The 25365-nt window shown below is 55.0% G+C and overlaps 1 protein-coding gene across 1 annotated transcript; it reads right to left on the bottom strand.

Annotated features, from left to right (window-relative positions):
• Positions 1–19397: 19397 nt before the first annotated feature.
• Positions 19398–24994, bottom strand: LOC123941585. The gene is made up of 5 exons (XM_046004912.1): positions 24910–24994; positions 24504–24819; positions 24333–24412; positions 22643–22757; positions 19398–20078 (listed from the first exon to the last, which is right to left on the bottom strand). Exons 1-5 carry the CDS (start codon positions 24992–24994, stop codon positions 19946–19948), a joined length of 729 nt encoding a protein of 242 aa, XP_045860868.1. The 3' UTR covers positions 19398–19945.
• Between the last annotated feature and the right edge of the window lie 371 nt (positions 24995–25365).

The raw sequence follows: 25365 nt of genomic DNA, 5'->3' as shown, positions 1-25365 counted from the left end.
GCTGACATCAGGGTCCGCCGGGAAGTGCAGGATATACACCTGCTTCGGGACAGTGTGTGTCGACCTTCATCCAAGACCCACAGCGTCCGTGTCGACCTTCATCCAAGACCCATAGCGTCCGTGTCGACCTTCATCCAAGACCCAGCCCCGCAGGTGTGGGAACAAGGAGGCTGGCACCAAATCACCCAGGTTCGCGTTAGCGGGTGGGCCTGCCAGAGACGTGCCCCCGGAAGGTCAGGGCTGAGCGTCTGGGGACACGCAGACTCCCCACCTCTCCCAGGGGAGTCGGCACGTTGGAAAGGACCTGGCCAGAAGGAACTCTGGAGGAACCACGCTTTTCATCAAATTGCTTTGCAACCACGATGGTCTGATTCTAAAGCAGGAAAGATGCGAAGGGGCAGCGCTCACGTTGTTCTGCCAAAAACCCATGAAGGCAGTGGGATCGACACCTAAACCCCTTCCGCTTTCCCGGTGGCCACACAGGGGCCCGCCCAGCACAGGAGTGGTCCGGGGCATCGTTCTGGAAAGGTCTGGGGACAAAAGGCCTCCCATCCACCGGTGCCCCCCTTGCTGGCACGGCACTGGGTCATGAGAGTCTGCTGAGAACAAAGGAGTTAATTCCGCAGATCTCTGATTTTCAACTGGGATTTCAGCAGGAAGCCCCAGACAAAACAGATTTTAATTCCCTTCAGTGTGACGCGCACAGGGGCCATGTCATGTCCTTTGTGTTCTATTTCCAAAGCTGCTGATGAAAAACATCTCAAGCTGAGTCACCCCACACCAGCCCGGGTTCGGGTTCATTCCAGTCCAGGGTTTCGCTGGGGCTGGGTGGGTGTCCGGGTGCTGCCTCCCCGAGGATCTGGGAGGATCTCCGCCTGGGCGGCCTAGAACAACAGAAACCAGTCCCCTCCCAGGTCGGAAGGCCGAAGGTCTGGGTGTGGGCAGGGCCGCACTCTCCTGGCCCGCGGGCGGAGGGGAGGGTCAGCTCCCAGCCCTCTGCCCTCTCTGCGCCCCACCCCTGCACCTGCCCGAGTCACCCTGGGCGCTCACGTGGCATTTCCCCTTCCTGTAAGGACTCAGTCACTCTGGACTTGGTTATGTCACAGAGGCCCCACGAGCGAGGTCACGTCCCAGGTACAAGGACACAGTTCTACCTCTAGCGATCACAAACTCAAATTTGAGGTATTTTTAAAAATAGACGTGCCCTGTGGCTCTTCCTCCAAGGCCCAGAATCTACTTGAACTTGCCTGTTCTGTTTTCCTCTCACGCCTGGTTAATTTAAGTCCCTTCGGGGCACAGAGCAAGCATTTCTCAAATGGCAATGGGTCCCCTCCGGCTTCCCACTGAAACCACCCCGGCCCGAGCTGGGTGTGCGGTTCCCCGGCTTGTTACCGAGACCACCCTCTGGAGGGCCAGCCTGGAGCCCAAGTGCCACGTTCAGAATCTTTCTCTGGATGGTTCTTTCTCGGAGGAAGCTCCCGGCACCTTCAGTGTGAGCACGCGTGGCTCAGGGTTAGCTGCCCCCCAAGAGCACTGGGAGGGCCCTGGGGTCGCGCGGGGACAGACAGCTGGATGGGGCGGCTGTGGTTTGGAGGAACAGGGGAGTAAGAAGCCCCATCACTGACCGGCCCTGGGTGTCAGATCCCACCACAGAAGGGCTGGCACCAGCCACCCTACCGGCTGAGAACCAGCAGGAGGGAGGATGCCTGGCTGCCGCTTGGCCTCAGTGCGAAGCAGGCGGAGAAGAAAATAAATATCCATGTTCCCTATGACTGACACAGTCTTCATTTGCATGTCATTCCTGAGAAATGCTGATAAAGAACCGCTCCCAACACGGGGAAAAAAAGGAAAGGGAGGGGAAGGGAGGGGAAGGGAAGATTGCTTTAGTTGAAAATAAAGGGGTTTGTCTCAGCGGGAGACGAAATGGTCACATTAACTCCCAGGATTTCCTACAGTCCGGTTGGGGTCTCAGACGCCCGAGGCAGCATGAGCCGCACGTCGCCTTTTCAAACAGAGTCAGTGTCAAAAATGACACTCCGCGGGCTGGTTTTTTTCTGGAAAGCAAGAGACAGAAGAGACATTAATTCACAAGGACACTGAATGCTTTACAAAAACGCAAGCAGTCAACAGATGAAGACTAGAAAATGACTCATTTCTTCGGGCCGATTCGAAAACAAGCAGGGGGACCCGCAGACCGAACACAGCAGCACGGACTGCGTCCCCCGAGCTAGAGGGGTGAACAGCCCGGAACCACAGCAGCAGATACGCGATCTTACGGAATAACTCCAAAACAGGCGTCCCCCTCCCCAGATTGCTGAGTATAATCTTCCATTCTGTTCAAAACAGGGGTAAAGACCGAAAGAGCCCATCAGATAAAGCTGAGAAAACAGCCATTTCTCAGACACAGGCGCACACGCAGGGCAGCGACCTTCCCTGTCGGGCTGTCCTCTGGGGGGTCCCCGCCTGGAGGGTGCCACCCGGAGACTGGGGCCCGTCAAACCCCCTCCTTCAGGATCTCTGCTGGGAACGATGATCTGTGCATGCGGTCGTGCCTCCCCCACCTGACCATGGGGAGGAGCCTGCTCACGGGTTCTGCTGAAGGGATGGGCGTTTGGACATTGCGGGGAAGGCTGGGGGCGGGATGACAGAGCGAGGACGAGCGGGAAGAGAGCTCGTTACAGAGCCAACGCTGATGGCACAGGACTTCCGCTCATAGCAAGCGAGGAGCGCCGTCCACGCGGTCCCCATGTATAAAGTCTGGATGGGACCTAAGGAGCAGGTGGTTTTGTTTAGGAATTTTCATCGCGTAGGAAAGAACTTAAAAAAAAACCCAAAAACTGTAAGATTATTTTTTCAATAAAGTGTATGTGTTTAGAATCTGAGAGGGTTCCAGGTTGGTTTTTATTTTTATTTTTTTAATATTTTATTTTTATTTATCTGACAGAGATCACAAGCAGGCAGAGAGGCAGGCAGAGAGAGAGGAGGAAGCAGGCTCCCTTCTGAGCAGGGACCCCTGATGCGGGGCTCGATCCCAGGACCCTGGGATCATGACCTGAGCCAAAGGCAGAGGCTTTAACCCACTGAGCCACCCAACTCCCAAGTTGGTTTTTAAATGACGTGAGTTGGAAAGCTTGTCTGTGGGTGAACGCCTTGTCTGCATTGAGCATCGACAGCGGGTTTACCGGCTTCTGACACCGGGTCCTGACAGTCTGTAACGCATTCTCTGTTCAAAGACGTGGTTTGACGCAATTTTCGAGTGAGCATTGCTCCTTCAGGTCATTTGTCTGATGGGGGGAATGTGATTTTTGTACATTTGCATGTTCGGTGTTTGAAGAACGGTTTTCTTGAAGGAGCTCAAACCCCCTCGCAGGTCTTGGCTTCATAAGCAAAGATGACGGGACCGGATTCTTTGAGCTGATCTTAGATTTCACTTGAGATTCCCTGGGCTCGGCCGACAGGTGGCAACTGCCGCAGTCACCGGGCCCGCACGGCCTCTGGCTGGGACCACAGTGGGGACAGATGGAGACACTCGCCCTCCCCTCAGTTTCCCAGGGCGGGAGCACGTCACAAACTCGGGCTGTCCTTCTCCAGACCCCAGGACACTCGCGTTGAGGTAGGGAGGGCACAAGGAGCCCCCAGCAGCGCTCACAATGCATGTTTCTCTCTGGACTTTCAGACAAACAGTCTGAAAATGTTAATGTCTCACTCATCAACTTCTGTCCATGTGTGTTGGAGTGGAGAAGGTATATACTGTCAAAAAGCCAGTGCGGGAGCAGACAAAAATCAGACTGTGCCAGATGCAAAGAAAGTTTTAAATCTATAAACAGGCCTAGCCAAGGTCCCAGGCTCCTTCTCTCCCTCCCGAGGGCTGGTTCCTTCCAGAAGCTTGGGTGCCCTCCCGCAAAGTTGCCTGGGAGAGGCCCTGCTGCCCGGCGTCTGTGAGTGTCCACAGGTGAGCCCAGAGCTGGCGTCTCGGCATGTTTCCAGCCCCACGGCCCAGCACGGCTTGAGCTTCTTGAGTGTTTTCACAGAAAATCAAAGTTCCCCTTCGCCAGTAGAGCCGTGGTCCCAGGTCACATGTGGTGTCGTGCCGAAGTCACCAGAGTTGGAAATGTCAAGAACTCCCCCTGCCAACAAGAGCTCCTCTCCTGCGGGGGCTGGCAGCCTTGGGCTTGGACGGGGGGCTGGGTCCCCATGGAACACACAGTGGCTGGGACAGGAAGCCCGGGGTAGGTCGCCCCAAGGCTCCGACACTATGACCTGTGAATGGGGTTAGGGTCTCAGTCCAAGGGTTCACATGCTCGGTGGCCGAGAGGTGGTCTGACTGCCTGCCCAGGAAGGGGTAGCTGAATGCGAGCGAGATCAGAAACCATCAGTTTCCTTAGACCCTCTCCACAGTTACTGGAAGTTCTACCACATTTTCCTTAAGAATCGAGATCTTTTAAAACGTTAATTCATAATGTAAAGGATCAGTCGGCCAACTCAGCACTTCCATCCAGAGGCATATGACCATGGACGCCAGGCACCCACCTGGCGGTGGAGCTCAGCAGCACAGAGACCCAATCCTCTATGAGTTTCTAACGGGTCATGGAGCTGGGAGCCCGGGAAGGTGCGACATTAGACGCCTCACGCCTCTGATACCGTGACAGTTCTACTGAAATGCGATTATCCTCTCCTCCTCCAGTGTGTAACCATCTGACACTTTCAGAGAGTGTCAGTACAGGCAATCGCTTTCCATTAGTTATTGTTCCCCGCTGTCCCTGCAGTCCGGCTTTACCGCCAGCCCACCTGCTCAGCTCAGCAAGCCAGTGCAAGAAAAGACTCACTAACTTCCAAGAACAAACTAACAGAAACCAGAGTAAAAGAAAAAAAATTCTCCTTCCATATTCCCAAAGCTGAACCCAAGAGTCAAAACTAGTAGTCCTTTCTGTGTGCTGGGGCGGGAGTGCCCTGTGCTGCCAGCAAACCACACTGTACCCTCCCTAATGTCTCCCAAAAGACCTCCAGGCATGTGTGCGCACACACATGGATACACACACACCAAACCACTTCCATCACCTCCCTACTCGGAGAACACACACGTACACCACCACCACCACCACAACTGTTGCCACCATTACCATCATCATCATCATCATCATCATCATCATCATCATCATCGTCATCACCATCATCACCATCATCATCACCATCATCATCATCATCATCATCACCACCATCACCATCATCATCACCACCATCATCACCATCATCATCATCACATCATCATCATCATCATCATCGTCATCACCATCATCACCATCATCATCACCATCATCATCATCATCATCATCATCGTCATCATCATCATCATCACATCATCATCATCATCATCATCGTCATCACCATCATCATCATCACCATCACCATCATCATCATCATCACATCATCATCATCATCATCATCATCACCATCATCATCATCACCATCATCATCATCACCATCATCATCATCATCATCGTCATCATCATCATCATCATCGTCATCATCATCATCACCATCATCATCATCATCATCATCATCACCATCATCATCATCATCATCATCATCATCGTCATCATCATCGTCATCTTCACATCATCATCATTATCATCATCGTCATCACCATCATCATCATCATCATCATCATCATCGTCATCATCATCATCACCATCATCATCATCATCATCATCATCACCATCATCATCATCATCATCATCATCATCGTCATCATCATCGTCATCTTCACATCATCATCATCATCATCGTCATCACCATCATCATCATCATCATCATCATCATCGTCATCATCATCATCACCATCACATCATCATCACCATCATCATCATCATCATCATCACCATCACCATCATCATCATCACATCATCATCATCATCATCGTCATCACCATCATCATCACCACCATCAACATCATCACCATCACCATCATCATCATCATCATCACCATCACCATCATCATCATCATCACATCATCATCATCACCATCATCATCATCGTCATCATCATCATCATCATCATCATCACCATCACCATCATCACCATCATCATCATCATCATCACATCATCATCATCATCATCATCATCGTCATCACCATCATCACCATCACATCATCATCACCATCATCACCATCATCATCATCACCATCATCATCATCGTCATCACCATCACCACCATCACCATCATCACCATCATCACCATCATCATCATCATCATCACCACCATCACCATCACCATCATCATTATCACCGTCATCATCATATCGTCAGTATCTCCACTTCCTTGGGTTGTTTTTGCACTCATTCATTCAGCACTGATTAAATATTTCCTTACACACACTGGCCTTCCCATTAATTCAGCATTAATTAACTGCTTCCTATAGGTACTTATCACTTTGCTGGGCTGCGGAGAGGCAGAAATAAATGATCCATAATCCCTGTTCTTAGGTCTCATAGACTGTAAGGGATATAAGGAACACAGAAAAATAAACTTAGCCTTACTGTAAAAATGCACTCTCTTATATAAGTCAGACTCTAAAAACCAGGGTAGCAGAGCTCTGAAAGAGAACTCCAGTGTTTAGATAAGGAGTGGTACTCCCTGGCTGAGGGAACAAAACCCAGCGAGCTGAAAAACATCCCTCATCACCTCCCACCCTCCAGCATGGATCTCGATGGCTCAGCGGAACACTTGTGGGGGGTGAGGTCTCAGCACCACGAAGGCGCCCACGCTGAGATCAGGGCTGGCCTAGGCGTGTTCCTCAGGAGGTGAGTTTGGGAAGGTTCTGCTCGTCACCGGGATTGGCCACCAGGTCCCAGGAAGCTTATGGAATTTCTAAGAACAAACAGAATGTAGCTAATGACACATTCCCCCAGGAGCTAATGGAATACTCTTTGTCTAGCCATATCGGCATGAAATACCAGCCTCCCGCCCACACTCGGCCTCCCTGCAGGAAAGGGGGGTCTGGGAGTTCGTTCATCAGGCCGTCGCAGAGACAGATTGGAAACGAGTCTGCAGATCAGTCTCCAGGGTCATGAGGTCACATGCAGAGCATGTGTTAGTCAAGTGAGCTTTTTCAGAAGACTGTCTCCATTTTGGAGCTGGTCAACAGGCTTCACCATCCGTAGAAACCACAGCACACCCTGAGCTCGGCTGTCCCCCTTCACCTGCAGGGTCACGGCATACAGCAAGCCATGGCGGCACTTTCAGGGAGGATAAAGAACGGTCTCAAGATGCCATAATGAGCCCAAGTAATGCTCGTGACACGACAGGCCAGGTGTCAGGACATTGGCGCTCATCTCTCTAGGTGAGTGAACCAAACTCCTGCAATGTTTCCCACACTAACCTCAGCGCTACGTCACAAGACCGACATGTCTAGGTCTGCGTGATACGGGGCTGAGTGAGAAAGACCCGCTGTCGAACGGGATGACTTGCCCGAACCTGCCTATCCGGAACCGAGTGTGTGAGGTGTGTGCATGAGTGCGCGCGTGAGTGTGTTGCATGCATGTGCACAAGTGTGTGAACGAGGGGTGTGCTCACATGAGTGTGAGCATGAGTGTGTGAGCACGAGTGTGAGTGTGTGCGTGTGCACAGAGCCTGCCTCCCAAAGTGAGTGTGTGGGTGTGTACGGAGGACGGAACTGGAAGGCCGTCCTGTGAGGCGCAGCAGACAGCCATCTTGGACGAAACTGGGTGTGGGAGGGAGTCCTTGCTCCATGGCTGCTAAGAGTACAGGGTTTTTTAAAAGATTTATTTGTGCGTTTATGTCACAGAGCGTGAGGGGGGAGGGGCAGCGGGAGAGAAGCTTCCGTGACTCTCCGCAAGTGCAGAGCCCAGCGTGCGGCTCCATCTCTCTGCCCCGGGATCGTAACGTGAGCCGAAACCAAGAGTGGGATGCGAGGGCGCCTGGTGGCTCAGCGGGTCAGGCAGCGGCCTTCGGCTCAGGTTATGATCCCGGGGTGCTGAAATCCAGCCCCCCGTTGGGCTCCCTCCCCAGCAGGACGCCTGCTTCCCCCTCTCCCACGCCCCCTGCCTGTGTTTCCTCTGTCGCTGTGTCTCTATCAAATAAATAAATAAAATCTTAAAAAAAAAAAAGGTGGATGCTTAACTAAGGAGCCACCCAGGCGCCCCTAGATTATAGGATTTGGAGCCAGAGCAACCAGAGGTCAAATCCTGGTTCTGAAACCATCAAATTCCCTCTTTGACAGTCACTCCTTGAACCTTGATGTCCTCAGCTGTAAAACGTAGTGACAGGAGCACCTTGCATGGACGTGTACTTGGGATCAGATGAGAAGCCCGTTACCACGTCATCCCTGCTCCGTGGTGGTTGGTAGGACCGCTCGGAGGGGAGCCTGCGCCCCCCTCTCGCTCTGCCTGCCTCTCTGCCTCCTTGTGATCTCGCTCTGTCAGATAAATGAATAAAATCTTAAAAAAAAGGAAGAGAAAAGAAAATCAATCCCACTGCTGACCTGGGGAGAAGCAGACTCCTATTACATGACCAGGAGGTAATTCTGATTTGAGCAGCTGGGATCTTCTCTGTTCTGGGACCCATGAGGCTGCCTCAGGAGAGGGGCCTGGGGGAGTTGGGGTCCCCGGAGACACGGGGGAGAGAGAACCGACACCCTGAGGAAGCCAGGGCCTCCGCAGAGGGACACCCCCACACCGGAGTTGGGCTTTGGAGCCTGAAGGCTTCGCTGCAAATAAAAAGTGCTGAAAGTACATCTTCGTGGCTTCAAATAGCTGTGATGTGTGGTGATTTTCTGCGTTGTTCAGGGCTGTGGTGAACAGCTATAAATAACTGGAAGTGTGAGCTCGGCAAGCCATGTCGGTGCCCAGTCCCGGCACAGGTGACGCTAAGGACACGGTTTGGGGTGTAAAAAGGGGGCAGGAAAAGTGGGCTGGCCGAGGGGAGCCTGAGTTACCATAACAGAGATGGAGCTGGGGCGGGAGCTTCTCTGGTCTCCGCTAAGACCCAGGATGAGAGCAGGGCGCGTCGGGACAGAGGGTCAAACTCAAGAAAGCTTCTGTCTCTAGAAGGAAGAGAGGAAAGGGGCTTGGGGGTGGACATGTATGGGGGGGGTGTGGGCCTGCTGCATGGGCCTCCCAGCTCCCCGGGGCCAGGGCGTCGCACTCCGTGCCGGCTGTGTCCCCCCCAGGTTGTCCCCGTGGGTCATGTCACTGCTGGCAGCGCCCTGGCTGCCGTCCCAGGGAGCAGGACCCGCAACTCAGGCTCCCCTCGGCCAGCCCACTTTTTTATTTATTTATTTGACAGACAGATCACAAGTAGGCAGAGAGGCAGGCAGAGAGAGAGGAGGAAGCAGGCTCCCCGCTGAGCAGAGAGCCCGATGTAGGACTCAATCCCAGGACCCTGAGATCATGACCTGAGCTGAAGGCAGAGGCTTAACCCACTGAGCCACCCAGGCGCCCCTGCTTTTCTGATTGTAAAGTTACCTGATGCTAACAGGGCCTAAAGCACGAGTCATGTTCATGTGCTGACAACTTTTTTACGTAAATTGTTTTTCTTTAAGAGATGTTAGTACATAGTTCAAGATGTCGAGCTACAACGGGTACCAGGGCCGTCTGCCTCCCACCGCCGTCCCCGCCACCCACATTCCTTCCCTGGATGCGACCGGCGGAACCGGCTTCTCCTGCATCTTTCAAGAGGTGTTTGGGCATCAACAGATACACTCACACAATTTCAGGAACTGCAAACTGCCCACAGCCTCGTGGTCTGTCTGGGGAGGACGACAGGTGTGTGGCGAGCCCAACCCTGGGCTTCCTGCTCCTAGCACGGCAGCACGCAGACAGGCCGCCCACGCCGACCCCGCTCTGTCTTTCTGCCACGTCTGGAGCCCAGGGCCAGTCCCCAGCCCAGACCCGGTCCAACCCAACTCACCCGGGTCTCTGCTGACTTCGCTCAAGGACAAGAGCGCGTGAAGTTTCATTTTTCCTCTGTTTTGAGATGCCCTGACAAACATTATTAACTGTTCCACCCACAGAAGTCCCCACATTGACTAGAAAGCACCATGTTTTCTTTTCTGTCCTTTTTTCTGCCCAATTCAGGCTTCCTGGGGTTGGTTCCCACGTGTACAGGTCCAGATGACCCTCTAAAGGCAGCGTCATTTAGCTCCAAGCAGCTAAACCCAAAAGGGAATTTGAACTTTACTCAAAAGGATGCTAATGGACACATACCGCATGGGAAGAAGAGACACGTGCCCCAGTGCCCTTGAACCACTCGCTTCCGTGAGCGGAAAACAGACGAATCCCAGAAGCGGAGCTCCAAGCAGAGGACACATGCCCCCCGAGTGCACACGGCGGTCTCCCTCACAGACGGGACCAGATGGGGTGGGACGCACAGCCCAGGAGGGACGCTCTGAAGAGAAGCGAGAAATGACTCTCCCGGGGACGAGGTCAGCACTTCCCTAGGGGGCAGCTGCAGGGCTGACCTAGGGGCGGCTGGAGCGCACCCCCTCTCCCCAACCCCTGGGCGGCAACCCGGGGTGATCATAACATGGCTGTCCACATGTCCTGGAACATGTTCTATTTGTTATTTGTTAATTTTTTATTATTATGTCTAGTTGGCCACCGTGTAGGACGTCATTAGTGTTTGATGTGTTCAGTCGTCCGTTAGTTGTATGTGACGCCCAGCGCCCCCATCACACGTGCCGTCATTCATGCCCGTCGCCCGGTCACCCCGTCCCCCTCCCCGGCTCCCCTCTGAAACCCTCAGTGTGTTTCCCGGGGTCCAGAGTCTCATGGCTTGTCTCCCTCTGATTTCTTCCCACTCAGTTTTCTGTCCCTTCCCCTGTGGTCCGCTGCGCTGTTGCTTATGTTCCACGGATTTCAGAAGAAAAATACCGACACCAGAGAGAGGATCCACATAGCCCCAGAGAAACGTTGGCAAAGGGGCAAGACGGACGATTATAAGAATTTGTTAAAACTGTTCTCCAGTTTTCCAGCATTTCACTTCCTGGTGTTTGAATCACCGCTCGTTTTTGTTGTCGCAGCAAACTTCAATACTGAACCACACTCTCTTCAGGGCTGTTTGATCAGTAAATCTCAAGGCCGTGGCATTGCCTCCAAGCCTCCCCGTATGCCAGGTAAAGAGGTTCCAGAATTCCACCAACTAAACAGTAAAAACCATCCATGTGGATATTTAAATCAGTCCCCTGGATTTCAAATCGAATGTTTCTTTGGGTCATAAAATGTCCTCAACCTGGTTCAGGTGCCAGGAGATTTCTCGAAGGCGCCCACACCGCAGGGCCACCAGCCGGGTCACGGGGGTCCCACGACACGCCGTCCCCCGCCGCGACTCGCAGGCACTTCTGGTCCACGCTCAGAAGCTGACGTGTCCTCAGGAAACCAGCACTGCTCGGTCGGTAAACGCGCTGTCGGAAAATGGAGAGGAAGATGCTCACGTCGACGGAGTTTGTTGCGGGAAGCCATGACCATGACCGCCGCTGCCATCCGGGATCACGTTACAGCGAGGGCGGAGGAAACCGTCACTTTCCTCGGGGCGACGTGGGGAACGAGGGAAACGGCCCACAGCAGATGTGGTTTTGCCAAGACCGGAACAGGCTCATCGACCGTCGCTCTCCATCGGCCCGGAGCCAGCCGTAGCGGCGGCCGAGTCGCCCGCCTCCCCCGCCCGTGGTGCCCCAGGGTCGCCGTCTCACCAGAGCCACGCAGAGCTTTCTCTGGGCCACTGGATCCATGTGGAGGGAGAGCCTGCACAGTGACGACCTCCACGAAGGTCGCTCGTCTTCCCGGCAAGGACGGGATGCCACAGCCACACGCACCCTGAGCACCGGCCCCTCCGCCCCGAGGCCCCCTCTCCCTCCCCGTCTCTGCTTCCTCCCGATGACCGATGACCATGACCCAGAGTTCAGCCCATTCTTGGGAGTGCAGGGACCCGGCTGCCTTGGAGACATGTCGGGGCATTTGAAGACCTTCTTTGGACACGGAGCAGCGCCTTGGGTGCCCACCTCCTGACGGACAGCAGGGGCACCTGGGCCCAACCAAACCCACGGCTCCTATAAAGCTTGGGGGGGGCGCCACGACCCCTCCCACTCTGCGGCCAGAACCCCTCCCAGGGCCCGACTCAAGCCTGCAGGGGCTTCCACGCTGCCCCAAGGACGGCGGGTGCGTGCAGAACACCCCGTCTCTCCCGGGCGCTGTCACAGGAGCTCGCCACCCACCACCGAATGTGGACCACGTCAACACAAGGCGAAATGACGCACGACAAGATCACAGATTCTGCAGGAGCCGCGCCCCATGCATCAGTGAGGACAACCATTCTCTCACGCACACACTCGAGTGCATGAGGATCGTCTCCAACTGGCCACTGAAAGGAAAGCGCGGGATCTCCTGGGGGGCTCAGTGGGTTGAGCGTCTGCCTTCAGCTCAGGTCATGGTCTCAGGGTCCTGGGATTGAGCCCCGGATCGGGCTCCCTGCTCAGCAGGGAGCCTGCTTCCCCCTCTCTCTGCCCCTCCCCCCCAACACAGATTTTCTCTTTCTCTCTCTCTCAAATAAATAAATACATAATCTTTTTAAAAAGAGAAGCACATTGGGGCACCTGGGTGGCTCAGTGGGTTAAAGCCTCTGCCTTCGGCTCAGGTCATGATCCCAGGGTCCTGGGATAGAGTCCTACATCGGGCTCTCTGCTCAGCGGGGAACCTGCTTCCTCCTCTCTCTCTGCCTGCCCCTCTGCCTGGTTGTGATCTCTGTCTGCCAAATAAATAAAATATTTAAAAAAAAAAAGAGAGAGAGAAGAGCATAGATAATGGAACGAGCATAAATGCAGAAGGAAATTCTTGAGTATCAGAGAGGCCTTGGGAGCCCGATCTACAAATTTGCAAAACGGACCTTCTCTGCGGTCCGCTTCGATGCGGGAGAAGCAGTGACGCCGCACCACATTCCGCTGAGAGAAATGACCCCAGAAACCCCACGTGACTCTTGATTCTTTCCTTCGTTTTATTTTTTTTTTTTTAAAGATTTTATTTATTTGACCAGAGAGAAATCACAAGAGAGGCAGGCAGAGAGAGAGGAAGGGAAGCAGGCTCTCCGCTGAGCAGAGAGCCCAATGTGGGGCTCGATCCCAGGACCCTGAGATCATGACCTGAGCCGAAGGCAGCGGCTTAACCCACTGAGCCACCCAGGCGCCCCTGCTTTCCTTCGTTTTAATAAGGATTAGTCACTAATGCAGTGAAAACCTAAATTTTGCTCAGTGTGTGAGGAAATAGATATATTCGTCTCTCTCCTGGCTTTATCTTTCAAGAGAATGTCCCTGACCAAAACTGTTTATACCATTTATTTTGCGCTTTTGGTGCCCATGTTAAGCAAATTCACTTAAAAATTTTTTTTTAAGATTTTATTTATTTATTTGACAGACAGAGATCACAAGCAGGCAGAGAGGCAGGCAGAGAGAGAGGAGGAAGCAGGCTCCCCGCTGAGCACAGAGCCCGACGCGGGGCTCGATCCCAGAACCCTGGGATCATGACCTGAGCCGAAGGCAGAGGCTTTAACCCACTGAGCCACCCAGGCGCCCCAGCAAATTCACTTTAAATGGGATAATGAGGACCTTCTGAATAGGGCTCGGGGCTTGGGCTCAGAGACCAGGAGATTTAGGCTCGAAGGTCAGGGGGTCTGTGACAGCTCGGTGGCTTCTGCGACTTTGGGCGTGTTATTCAGCCTGGCTCTGGCTGAGTTCCCTCACCCACCTCTCGCTGACACCCGCAAACCCAACACCCAGCGTGGAGAAGTCTCAGAAAATGATGGGTTTCGCTACCAAGATTTCCAGGCCACCTAAGTCTGTGTTTAAAATCCGACTTAGTCTCTTTATAATTTTATGTATTATTTTAGGTTTTCTAATTATAGTAAAGTTCACCTAAGTAAATTAAGCAACTGCGCTGAACTAAAACAGCCCACGCGTTTCAGATGGTCGTTCCACCTGTTCTGGCTGGAATCCAGTACGGGTTACATAAGAAAAGGAGGAAAAAACTCAGAAGAATGTGATATTTGTGCAGGAAAATTAACATGCACTGAAGGGATATAATTAACTCTCCTCAAGGAGTTCCTGCGCAGCGGGGCAGAAACCCTCGCGCTCGTGATCCTTTAAGAAGCATCAGGTGCTGTAGAGACAAAGAAGAGGCAGGAACTCACATCTGTTCACGCAGCCGGTCCTGCTCTCCGCTCACCTTCCTTGTCACCTCTGCACGGGCGTAGCGGAGGAGCCCTTGAACGGAGGTTATTGGAAAGAAAGAAAGAAAGAGAAAAAGAAAGAAAGAAAAGAAAGAGAGAGAGAAGGAGGAAAGGAAGAAGGGAGAGAAGGAAGAGAGGGGGAGGGAGGGGGGAAGGGGAGGGGGAAGAGGGGAGGAACGAGGGAAGACAGGAAGGGAGGGAGAGAGGAAGAAGGAGTTCGCTGCTTCTTCAAATTTATATTGCAAAGACGTTATGATGTACTTGGTATTTTCCATTATTTGAAATCCAATAAATTAGTCCAAGTGTGAAGGTTAGTGATTACAGCAGGTGACGGCCACTTCTCAGGGAGAGAAAACGTGTTTTCCCTCTGAGTCCTGCTGGCAGGTACAGCCGGGAGCGAGGCCCTGAGAAGATGCTCTGCGTCGGAACTGGGGAATCAGCAGGGGGACAAACTGCACAGGAAACTCTGTGTCAGGAGAGACCAGTTCTGGGTGGAGGGAGCCACGGAGACAGGGGGACCTCGGTGCGTGCGTGTGTGTGTGTGTGTGTGTGTGTGTGCGTGCGTGTGTGTGTGTGTGTGTGTGTGTGTGTGGTTGCAAGGGACGGGTGTTGACAGCGTGTGTTGTACTAGTCGGAAATGAAGGGGAGAAGAGGTCAAAGGTCAAGCACGGGAAATTCGGCCTCATTCTAACAAACAAGGTCAAGGTCAGAGTTAAAACGTGGGGTGAGGACTGGCCCTCTCTGAGCTGGAAGAGAGTCACGCACCCTCCCCTGGGGAGTGCCCACATGCACGCTCACACAGACGCACAACGCCCAGCACGCAAGTGTAGATTTTCATATACCCACGAGCTATCAAGCAGCTTAAGAGCTTTACTAGCTGGAGGGCCGTGGGGAAGGCAGCTCGTCGAGCCTCTCCCTCCAGTGGGAGAGCAGAGTGCAACCGCGAAGCGAAAATTGGGAGAAGGACCTCACGATGGCCAAGAAACACCCCCTCCACACCAGCACCAGGACAGAGGAACCCACCCTGCGTCCCCCATCACCAGCCCTCCAGGACTCAGACTACACAAAAGAGGAAAAACAGGAAACCCCGGTGCTTCAGCTGTAGCTCAGACGAAACCTGCACCATCTTAAGGAGAATGGAAGTGAAAAAAATGCCATCTGCTCCACGTCCGAACAACCAGAGAGCCGGACAGAGCAGATAAGAAATAACGTGGAGACGGGGAACGCCAGAGCCACGCATGGAGAGAAGGAAGCGCAGGACGAAACCTGGTTAGACCCAGTCTGGGAAGAAGCACGTCTCCAGGACCAGATGGAAACCCCCCACCGGGCTCTCTAACGTAGGAGGATCGGTTGCCGCAACCAGCAGAGAGCCATGGGGCCTGGCTGTGGGAGCCGCAGGGAGGGTTAGTAAGAGTGACAGACAAGCCATCCCGCACAGAAGGCCATGGTGTTGCCGTGGTAGGAGCCCGGGGAAGCAGTGACGGGCTCTGGTCACGCGGAAAGGCAGCCTGGCCTGCTGGGGACTCTGAGCAACGATGCGTTTATCAAGTACGATGTGGTACGTGCCATACAGGGGACAAAGACGGTCGTCCCTCCTCACTCTCTCCCTCTGACCTCAGGGACATCTCTGGCCGCCTACTGTTTGCTTCCTTTCTGACTCATCTTCCTCCGCTTGTCTAGTCAGTGCTCGACTCCCTGGACCTCCTTCCCGCTAATCCTTCTCTTCTCACCCTGTACCTCCTCCCAGAGAAATCTCGTCTGTGACCACACCTCCGGTCAGCCTTCAAAGGACGCCGACTCTCAAATTCTTGTCCCTCGCCAGCAGGACCTACGCACACAACTGCTGTTCAGCATTTCCACGTGGATGTCATGACTCGAATTCAGTGCACTCGAGACAGACGTGATAGACGCCCCGCCCCCCCCCCCCCCCCCCCCGCTGTGGTCGTCTTCCGGGTTCTCCGTGCTGGCCCTTGGCCCCACCGTCGCAGCAGTTCTGCTAACCGACCCGGGCCAACTCGAGCGGCCTCACGTCTGTGCTCAGCACGTGTTAGTTATGCCCAAGTGCCCCTGGAATTCACCCGCTTTCCTCCGTCTGCCCTGCTGCCCCTCTTGTCCAAGCTCCGTGTGCCCATCAGTCCTCCTCAAGGACACTGACCACCCCTGACTCCACACGGCTCTGCTCCCTTCTGACCCCCACAGGGGGCTCCAGAAGAGTGACATGGGGACCCCGTCCTAACCTCAAGCTCAATGCTCAGCCATGCTCTTGGGGCGCGATGGCCCCGTAGCCTAACTGGCCTAGCCCGCAGGGATTCTTTCAAGGTAGGGACACATTCCAAGACAAGCCAATCAAGATTATTTAAACTAAATCCTGAGACTTCTAAAAACCTCTCAAGGAAGCAGACTTTTCTTCCCCACTGGCCAAGAAAACAGAGCTTGTACCCAGATGGCCATTTTGGAACACACCTCCCCGCCTCCTGTCTCCGTCGGGAAGGGAGAGACTGCCTGATAACAGAAACCATTCCAAGAACCGGAGCCCACAGTTAGAGACACAAACCAGGTCACAATATTTTAGCCTGGATCCAGTATCCCTGAAATGTATTTAGTGACCTTGGATAATAATCTCACCCACTTTGTTTTCCCAAAACAATTCGATTCGAGTTTTCTGTAAAATAGAGCAAAAGCATCCTAACTGTTACAGTTAACAATGGGTGATCGTATATCATTACCCCATTGGCAAAATTCTTCAAGTGTTCTCTTACTCATTGTTCTTACGATAAAACCCAAACATTTTTAATAAGATCTCCGTGGCCCTGATCTCACCCATTTGCCTTTCCAGTCACATCTCAAACCGCTCTCTACACATTGCTCTCAGCACTCCAACTGCACAGAATTCATTTCAGCTCCCTTATCACGTTCCTTCATACTGTAACATCTGCGGGCTTAATTTTTTGTCTTGAACGCTGTCACTTACCCATCACCACCCAGGTGACTCCTCTTTTCCTCCGGGGAGCTGGGCAAAGTTAGATTCCTATGACCTGTTTATAGCGTCGTGGTTCTTCCCTCCAAAATGCCTTCCACAGCTGATAATTAAGTCTGCTTAGTTTGACTATTTCATTGTCTGCCTCCTGCACCAGGTGGCAAGCTGTGTGAGCCCCCAGGGAGATCTCCTGCTCACAGTTGGTACGTGTGGTAACATGAACCACAGCAGCACATAGTAGGTGCTGAAAAGCTCCTGTTGGTGGACAGATGGATGGATGAATGGATGAATGAGCAGATAGACAAGCAGGTGGATGGATGGATGGATGGTTGGACAGGTGGATGGATGGATGGACAAGTGGATGGACAGGTGGATGGATGAATGGATGAATGAGCAGATAGACAAGCAGGTGGATGGATGGATGGATGGTTGGACAGGTGGATGGATGGATGGACAAGTGGATGGACAGGTGGATGGATGAATGGATGAATGAGCAGATAGACAAGCAGGTGGATGGATGGATGGATGGTTGGACAGGTGGATGGATGGATGGACAAGTGGATGGACAGGTGGATGGATGGATGGATGGATGGATGGTTGGATAAATTGTCAATTAACTCTTGAGCTAGGAGTCAGAGACAAAGAGGGAGAAGTTTCTGACTTGAATTACTAGGTGGAGATGATATCTTTGACTGAGCTATAGAGGAAGAGAACCTGGGCAAGGATAGAGTGTGTGCCTGTTGCTATTGAAGTAGTGGGAGAAACAAGTGAAATTGAGCTTGCGGATGCAGCCCCTGTTCCCCACAACCACCGACTGAGATGTGGTGCATCAGCCGCAGTCAATAAGAAACATTCAGACAATTGCAACCAGCCCCTGCTTTCATTCCACAAACTGCAGATACCCTGAAAATGCGTATCTTAATCCGTTTCCTAAACCTGCTTTGTCCCGCGTGCACAGCCCGGCCCTGCCTCTGGGTCTTCCTTTCTGAACACTCACTCGGCTTCAAAAGGCTTCAGTCCGACCGTCACAGATGACCCTTTCCTGCCCTGAACAGTAATTCTACATAATGTAGTGTGGACGTCGAGCACGTTTGCCAATGAGTCGCTAAAAAGAGTGTTTTTGCTCAAGACTGAAAGGACAAATTGTAAAGCTCTGGCCCTCGTGAAGCCGAGTGGGCCACGGAACCGAGACGGTGTGCGCTGGAGAGCGAAGGTGTAACTCGAAAATGAAGCACCAGGCCCTGCTGCGTCCGTGGCGTTCACCCCGCGCCTGCATTCAGACGGTTTGATTTCCCTTCGCCTTGTCACCAACCACTGTTTTCTGATTATTTAGAAATAAGTGATTACAAAGACAGATTTTTTCAAATATTTTATACAATGAGAAAAATGTTTATTTTATGTGAATTTTTCCGTTTTTGAGATTTTGTTTTTACTGGTAGGATATTCATCTTCGTGATGGTTGTTTTTTCTTCTTTTTCATTATTTTAAGATTTATTTATGTATTTTGAGAGAGTGTGTGCAGGCACGCAGGTGGGGGGAGGGGCCGAGGGAGAGACAGACCCTCCAGCAGACCCCCGCCGAGAACACAGCTCAACGCGGGGCTCGATCTCACCATCCTGAGATCATGACCTGAGCCGAAACCAAGCGCCGGACGCTTCGCCGACTCTGCCACCAGGCGCCCTGGGTACGGTTGTTTTCGAATATGAAGCACCAAAGATGTGATGCGTGTTTATTCTTTGTTTTTTTTTTTAAGATTTTATTTATTTGACACAGAGAGAGACAGAGATCACAAGCAGGCAGAGAGGCAGGCAGAGAGAGAGGAGGAAGCAGGCTCCCTGCTGAGCAGAGAGCCCGATGCGGGGCTCAATCCCAGGACCCTGGGATCATGACCTGAGCTGAAGGCAGAGGCTTAACCCACTGAGCCCCCCAGGCACCCTGTTTATTCTTAAGTACAGTTCACGCTTAGGTTTGTTAAACACAGACATAGAAAGCAGGAGTCTTTGACACCTTAAAAAATGGATACAGGAAAACAGAAAGATAATTCTTCCAAAGAATTCCGCCACCTGTAATTAATTGTAATCCGCATAGTTGCATCAGGGTCTGAACACTGACCCGCGACCTGGCCCAGCGAGCTCGCCGAAGAAGCCACACACGGAAACCGACGGGGAAACTTCCCTGAGTGAAAATACGTGTGGAAAAGTCCGTTGCACACTTATTTCGGGTGCCGCACCGGGACGGGGAAGGCCCGAGGAAGGGAGAGACCAAGCAAGCTGCTGCGTTCGGCCCGGAAGGGCAGGGAGATGGGGCTGGTGCCCAGAGGCCGTGGTGGGGGGAGATTGAGAAGTGAGCAGCCATGGAGGAGCAGGGCCGGCAGACGGCCAGGACCGTAGGGCTGAGTGGGCCTCGCAGGAGCCCCCACGCTCCCTTCTTGCTCAGGAACGGGACTCTGGTGCCGGTACTTGGCGGAGCACCCGGCATGCTGGAGGGGAGGACGGCTTTCCCAGCCTCCCTTGCAGCGCAGGGCGCGGGTGCAGAACCCAGAACAGCAGGGAGCCACCACCGGGGCCTCCTTGCAGGAAGGAGACTCCGTCCCACCTCCGTCCCTCCGTCCTTTCAGCTGGGACGCTGGCTCTGCCCTCAAGACCCTCCAGCCGGCATGGCAGCCGGGCAGTTCAAGGACAAGGGTGTGTGCAGCGCCTTGGTTGTAGCCATGCTCAACCCTAACTGGACGTGACCTAAGCCCGGGAGAACAGCTGGTTCCTGACGAGCTCGGTCCTGGCTGCATCTGGGAAAGGGGCCCAGGGCTCCCAGCCGGGGAGCCCTCTCCTTGCTCGCTGACTTGGCAAATGGGCTGAGACGTACACGTGCCTGTGAACACACAACACAGGGGTGAGCGTACGTGCGCATGTGTGGACACGGGCAAGCATGCGCACGCGTGTGAACACGTATGTGAGTGCGTACGAGTGCACATACGTGTGTGTGTACATTGTTCCTTACACCACGTCACTGTGAGCCTAAAGCACAAAGGGGACAGACAGCTGCTCGTTCCAAGGACCAGATTTCCTACCGGACCCATGAATTCTCACTAAGGGTCAGAAGCTGTGGTACCCGGAGGCTTCCTGACTGTAGCCAGGACGGCGCTCACAGAGAAGAGAAAGCGGAAGCTTAAGATAACTGTGGGTGCTCCGTGCGCCCTCTATGGAGCAGTCTGCCAGGCGGAGGGAGATACTTAAATTCTTTTCTTATTCTGAGTGCTGTAGAATTTCCTTTAATACAGAAAGATTACAGCAAATGGGAGAGGAGCTGGTTCTAATAGGAACAGTTATTAAGCAGAGCAGCTCGCGTGGGTTCCTGGCCCAGAGAGATCTCTCGTCTCTGTAAGCGGCGAGAACGCGGCTCCGTCAGCGAGGGGTGGAGAGCTAAACCAGGCAGAGAACGCCCAGGTAAATCTCTTCCCGATGGTCCCAAGTCGGCCCCTGCATCTTGTAGGGCCACCCCCCACCATGCACCGCCATCGCCCTAAAGCAGGGGCAGGGACGTGCTGCACGTCCTTGACGCCGTCCCAGGTTTACATCAGCCCCGACGCGTCTGACGTCAGCCACGCCAGAGCTGCAAGCCGCTTCGTTTGAACCAACACGGCTTGTGCGAGGTGACGGTGAGAGACGGTGCAAGGGTCGAACGTGTGTCAGAGGTGAGGGTGACGCGTTCACTGAGGGAAGGGGGCGCGCCGGGGCAGCTCCCTTTGTCCCATCTGGGGGAGCCGTGCACGGGCTACCTGCGGACATGGGAGCCGGCGGGAATCACGGGGCGTCCCGGGGATGGGGACACACAGAAAGGTTGTTGGGCATTTACCAGTATTTGCGACTGCGAGCCTCGTATCCTTCCGCCAGAGAGATTTATTTTATTCACACACACACACGGGCACACACGGGCACACACATGTGCTCACACAGACACACAGAGACACACGGGCACACACATGTGCCCACACAGACACACAGAGACACGCGGGCACACACGGGCACACAGGCACGGAGGCACACACAGACGCACATGAGTACACGCGGGCACACACAGACAGGCGGGCACACCCAGGCATGTGTCTGCGAGCCGGTTGTTAATCATCTGCCAGCACTGTGTCCCCGCCCCCCGCCCCCCTCCGCTTCTCCCACACACACTCTTCCCAGATCTAAAAATAAATTTCCTGTATCAGAGCCGGGAGAAATCCTATCCAAGTTTCGAGGATCCCGGGTAAAGGAGCCATTGTCTTCCCTGGAAATCTTCCAGAGGCAGAAACACACCTACTCAATCCTCGGGGAGCCGCCGCCGGCCGCGGGGCTTCAGGACGATTTGGGCAGGAGGGCCTGGACGCCGAGAACCTGCTCTCAGAACTTCACGTCCAAGCCCTCGCCTGCCTCTCAGAGAGTTGGTCCAGAGTGGCTCGTGGGGGCCGCTGAAACCGGAAACATTTTTGGAGCCCCCTCCCCTCCCCTCCCCTCCCCTCCCCCCGCCGGTTGGGCCCTGCTCTCAGGCAGCTTGGGAGGCACGACTGAGCCCGTCTTCCGTGAGGACTCCCCCAGACGGTATTGTCCAGCAGCTGCATTCCCTCGGTTTACCCAAAACCTCCCACAGTCTGCCTGTCGGTAGAAGAAAACCCACCTTCAGAGGGAAAACGTGGCCCGAGGATGAGGGCGGCCTGGACGGCGACCGACACCTGGTCTCGGCCCGCCTCGCCCTGGCCACGCGGCCGAAATAAAACACGTTCTGGGGAAATTTCAAAAGAACTTGGCAACATTGTTGAGCCGAGCCCTTGTCACACGTGTGACCTCCCCGCCGACAGGTGGCCGTAGGGGGACGCCACACCCAGTCCTAAACCTGGGGCCCCTTTACTCCACCAGGGCTTACAGCCTGGGCCGGAGGGGCCGGTGGCCTGCAGAGCACGGGCCCCTGGGGCTCCCTCCGCCTCCACGCTGCACACCAGGTCCAGGTTGGGGCCCGATGGGACTGGGTGTCCGATGGGACTGGGGTGTTGCAGGCAGCAGAGAGCCCAGCGGGGGCTGGGTGGCACGGCTTGCTGAGTGCCAGTGGGTGGGGTCAGGTGCCAGGAGGACCGGACGGGAAAGGGTGACCCTTGGCCCGCCGTGCACTTCCTCTTTCTCTCGGCAGGGCCCCACCCCTGGGGCGCTTGGCCGCCATCCAACAGGTGCAGAGGCCGTCGGCAAAGTGCCCTCTTCCCGGACGCTGGCCCCTGTCTCAGCCGCACGCTGCGCCTTAGGGGGGCGGGGGTGGCGACCCTCGGGGCCTAGAGGTCTGCACTGACACCCTGCACGTCCCCGTTCTCCTCCTGATCCCGGAGGCCACCCCCAGAACCTTCCTTCCAGCGGAAAGGCAGAACGCGCCCGGGGTGGGGGCGGGGACGGGTGTTGGCTCACCCAGAGTGGGGGGTGTTGGCTCGCCCACGACAGCCACGGGTCCCCACTGCACCGCCAGCCATGACCTTGCGTCTTCCTGTCACCTTCATGGTGGGTTGCTGCTCGACGATGTTACCTGTGGGGGAACCACGTGTCAGGGGCTCCGTCGTGAGATTTCCTTGCATGAACATCCTCTCCCTTGCTCAGCAAAGGTGTTCTGACCACGTACTTCCAGGCTCGTCCAGGGAGGGGTGAACGGGGCACCAAGCCCTCCCGGTTTGGCGGACACAGAGGGCAGAGCATCGGCCGTGTCCTCCCTGCACCCCCCACCCCTGTGCCCCCTGCCCCCAGCCCTGCACCCCCGCTCTACGACGGCGAGGGGAAGCCCCAAACTCATCATTGCACTGGGTGTCTGCGCAGTGCAGTGGAAGGAATGGAAATTCAATGATGCCAAACACAAAAGTCATTTTGAATTCAGAAGTAGGTCACAGCGGCTCCTCCCAGGCTTGTTTTCTCGTCTGCCCGTCTCACACTCGCCCGCCCGACCAGGCTCCGGGCAGACGGGAAGCTGTCCTCTGATGCTTCGCTCTGGCCTACAGGGAGGAAGGCATTCCGTCCAGGGTTTGACCTTTCCCCTTCCCGCTTCCTTCCTTTAATGGGTCCCAGGAGGGAGCATAAGCCCTGGGACGGCTGCCATGTGGGGGACAGTCCGGTCCCTGCGACGCCCACAGCAAGGGAAAGGTTTGCAGGTGCGCCCTGGAACCCACGAGCCGACCGACTTCTCCCACTCAGCCCGAGCTCCCAGAAACTCCGAGCAACCTTGCCCAGAAGGGGAGAGAGACGTCAAAGCGCCGTCCTGAAAAAACACCCAGATGAAATGCGGAGCTGGGATGAAATTCAGAGAAACAGGCCATCTGTGCTCGCGAAAGATTCGGAAAATGAATGAGGTGCTTCAAATTATCGTCGGGTTGTTGGGTGGTCTAACAGGAATTAGTAATCTAATCCAACAAAGCCAGCCTTGAGGTGAGGACCAGGAGCAGCTGGGTTTCCGAAGAAAATCACGTTAGAAGCAATTCCTCCAATGGAGGACCCGGAGGTCAGCGTCTCGCCGCCCCTCGGGGCATCAGGCGTGCGCAAGATCCCACAGAGTCCAGACGACACGATGCGGCTGATGCCCGGAGGGAGAAGAGCCTGGCCGGAAACCAGGGGTGGCGGTCCCAGGAACAAGCCTGCGTCCCCTCAGGGATGCCGTTGGAGGGATGGTGACCGCCCTTAGCCCATGCGGTGGCCCTGTGCTGGCTCGGTGTCCCAGGACAGGGTGGGCGGTGAGGCCGTGCCCTGACTCACCTGGTCGCTAGGGGTTCGTCCATGGTCCTCCATCCCTGTCGAACGGCCTCACGTAGACCCGGGTTTCCAAACTGGGGTTTTCCTTCTCTCTCCGTGATTTATTGTTTATTAAATGCTTGTTGTATCCGTCAGCTTGGGCCGCTACCAGACATTGCCGGCCGGGCACGGAGACAGCGGCAGAGACTCGCGCGGGTCCCCGACTGAGAGGCCGCTGCGCGGGTCAGGCGGATGGCCGCCCCCTCCCTTCCTTACCTACGCGGGGTCCAGACAGAGCCGCCCTTGGGGTCTCCCTCTGCAAGGAGAGCAGCACTGCTGCTCCCGGGCCCACCCAGGGGCCACATGTGACCCTCGCCTCTTCACCCACCTCCAAACCCGCCACCATGCGCGGAGGGAGGGGGAGGTCGGGGCTTCAGCACAGGAGTCTCGGGGGACTGAAGCTTTCGTCTGTAGGACAGTGCGGAGGGAGTCACCAGAGTGACCTTCGGGTTAGCCCGTCCCTCCCAAGGAGCTGAGCCGGCCCTGGTCCTCCGCTTACCGTCGTCTGGACGTCGCACAGGCTGCGGTAACAACTCGGGCTGTACAACGGCTCCCGGTTTCAACCAAGGGAGATGTTTTACATCTGGACTCATTTAAAGCTTGACACAATCCGCCTTCTTCCTTCCTGCCTTTCCCCGAGGGGGAAACTGAGGTGGGAAGCGCGTTTCCACGGACGGACAGTCTTGGGCAGCGGGGCCGGCTCCCAACCAGGTTTGCTGCCCTGCGAGGCCTGGCCACGGTTATCTGAAGTCTTGGCCGGGTCGCAGGGCTGGAAGCTGAGATCCGCGCGAGGGTGTGTCCCGCTCCTGCTCCACCTCAGGAACAGAACGACCTCGTGCTCCGGGAGCCACAGGGAGTCAGGGCGGCGTCCACGCTTCACCCCTACCCGCTCCTGCTTCTCCCACCGGCAGGGCCGGGTGCCGCCTGCTGCCGCCTCACCAGGGACTGGACCTGCGCCAGCTTCCCGGTTAACAAAGGGCCTTTGACCATGGCTCCACGACTGCAAATTCCTGCCGCATTCCCGAAGGATGAGACAACCCCGCTCCAGTGACAGGCTGGAAAGGCCCACTTGGCACCCGCGGGAGCACAGGTCCTGGGACCAGGAACTGAGTCTCGGGTCCACGAGGCTGCTTGGGGTCCTCTGCTGTGTCCATCCCCTACTGCTTCTTTGAGCGGCCTGGTCCCAGACTCCGTCGTCCCACGTCCCGCACCCCCCACCTCTGTGGTCTCCCCGGGGCCCCATCCATGTCATGGCGTCCATACCATCTTCCAGGCTGGTGTTCAAGTCACACCTGCCGTCCACGCCGTTCTCGTACCTTTCTGCCCTGCCTCCCGGTGCGTCTGGCCAAGTTGGATTCCGA

Source organism: Meles meles, chromosome 5 (genome assembly GCF_922984935.1).
Source record: "Meles meles chromosome 5, mMelMel3.1 paternal haplotype, whole genome shotgun sequence".
Lineage (NCBI taxonomy): Eukaryota > Metazoa > Chordata > Mammalia > Carnivora > Mustelidae > Meles > Meles meles.
The sequence above is the reverse complement of the archived record's forward strand: the minus strand, read 5'-3'. Positions and strand labels throughout refer to the sequence as shown.

Bases quoted from the DNA above. Each gene is read 5' to 3' on its own strand.
- LOC123941585 (XM_046004912.1), bottom strand. From the start codon at position 24,994: ATGGTCAAAGGCCCTTTGTTAACCGGGAAGCTGGCGCAGGTCCAGTCC. The intron at 24,413-24,503 runs GTAAGCGGAGGA...ACTGTCCTACAG, and splicing joins TGTGCGACGTCCAGACGACG to ACGAAAGCTTCAGTCCCCCG. The intron at 22,758-24,332 runs GTGGGTGAAGAG...GTTCCCCCACAG, and splicing joins GCATGGTGGCGGGTTTGGAG to GTAACATCGTCGAGCAGCAA.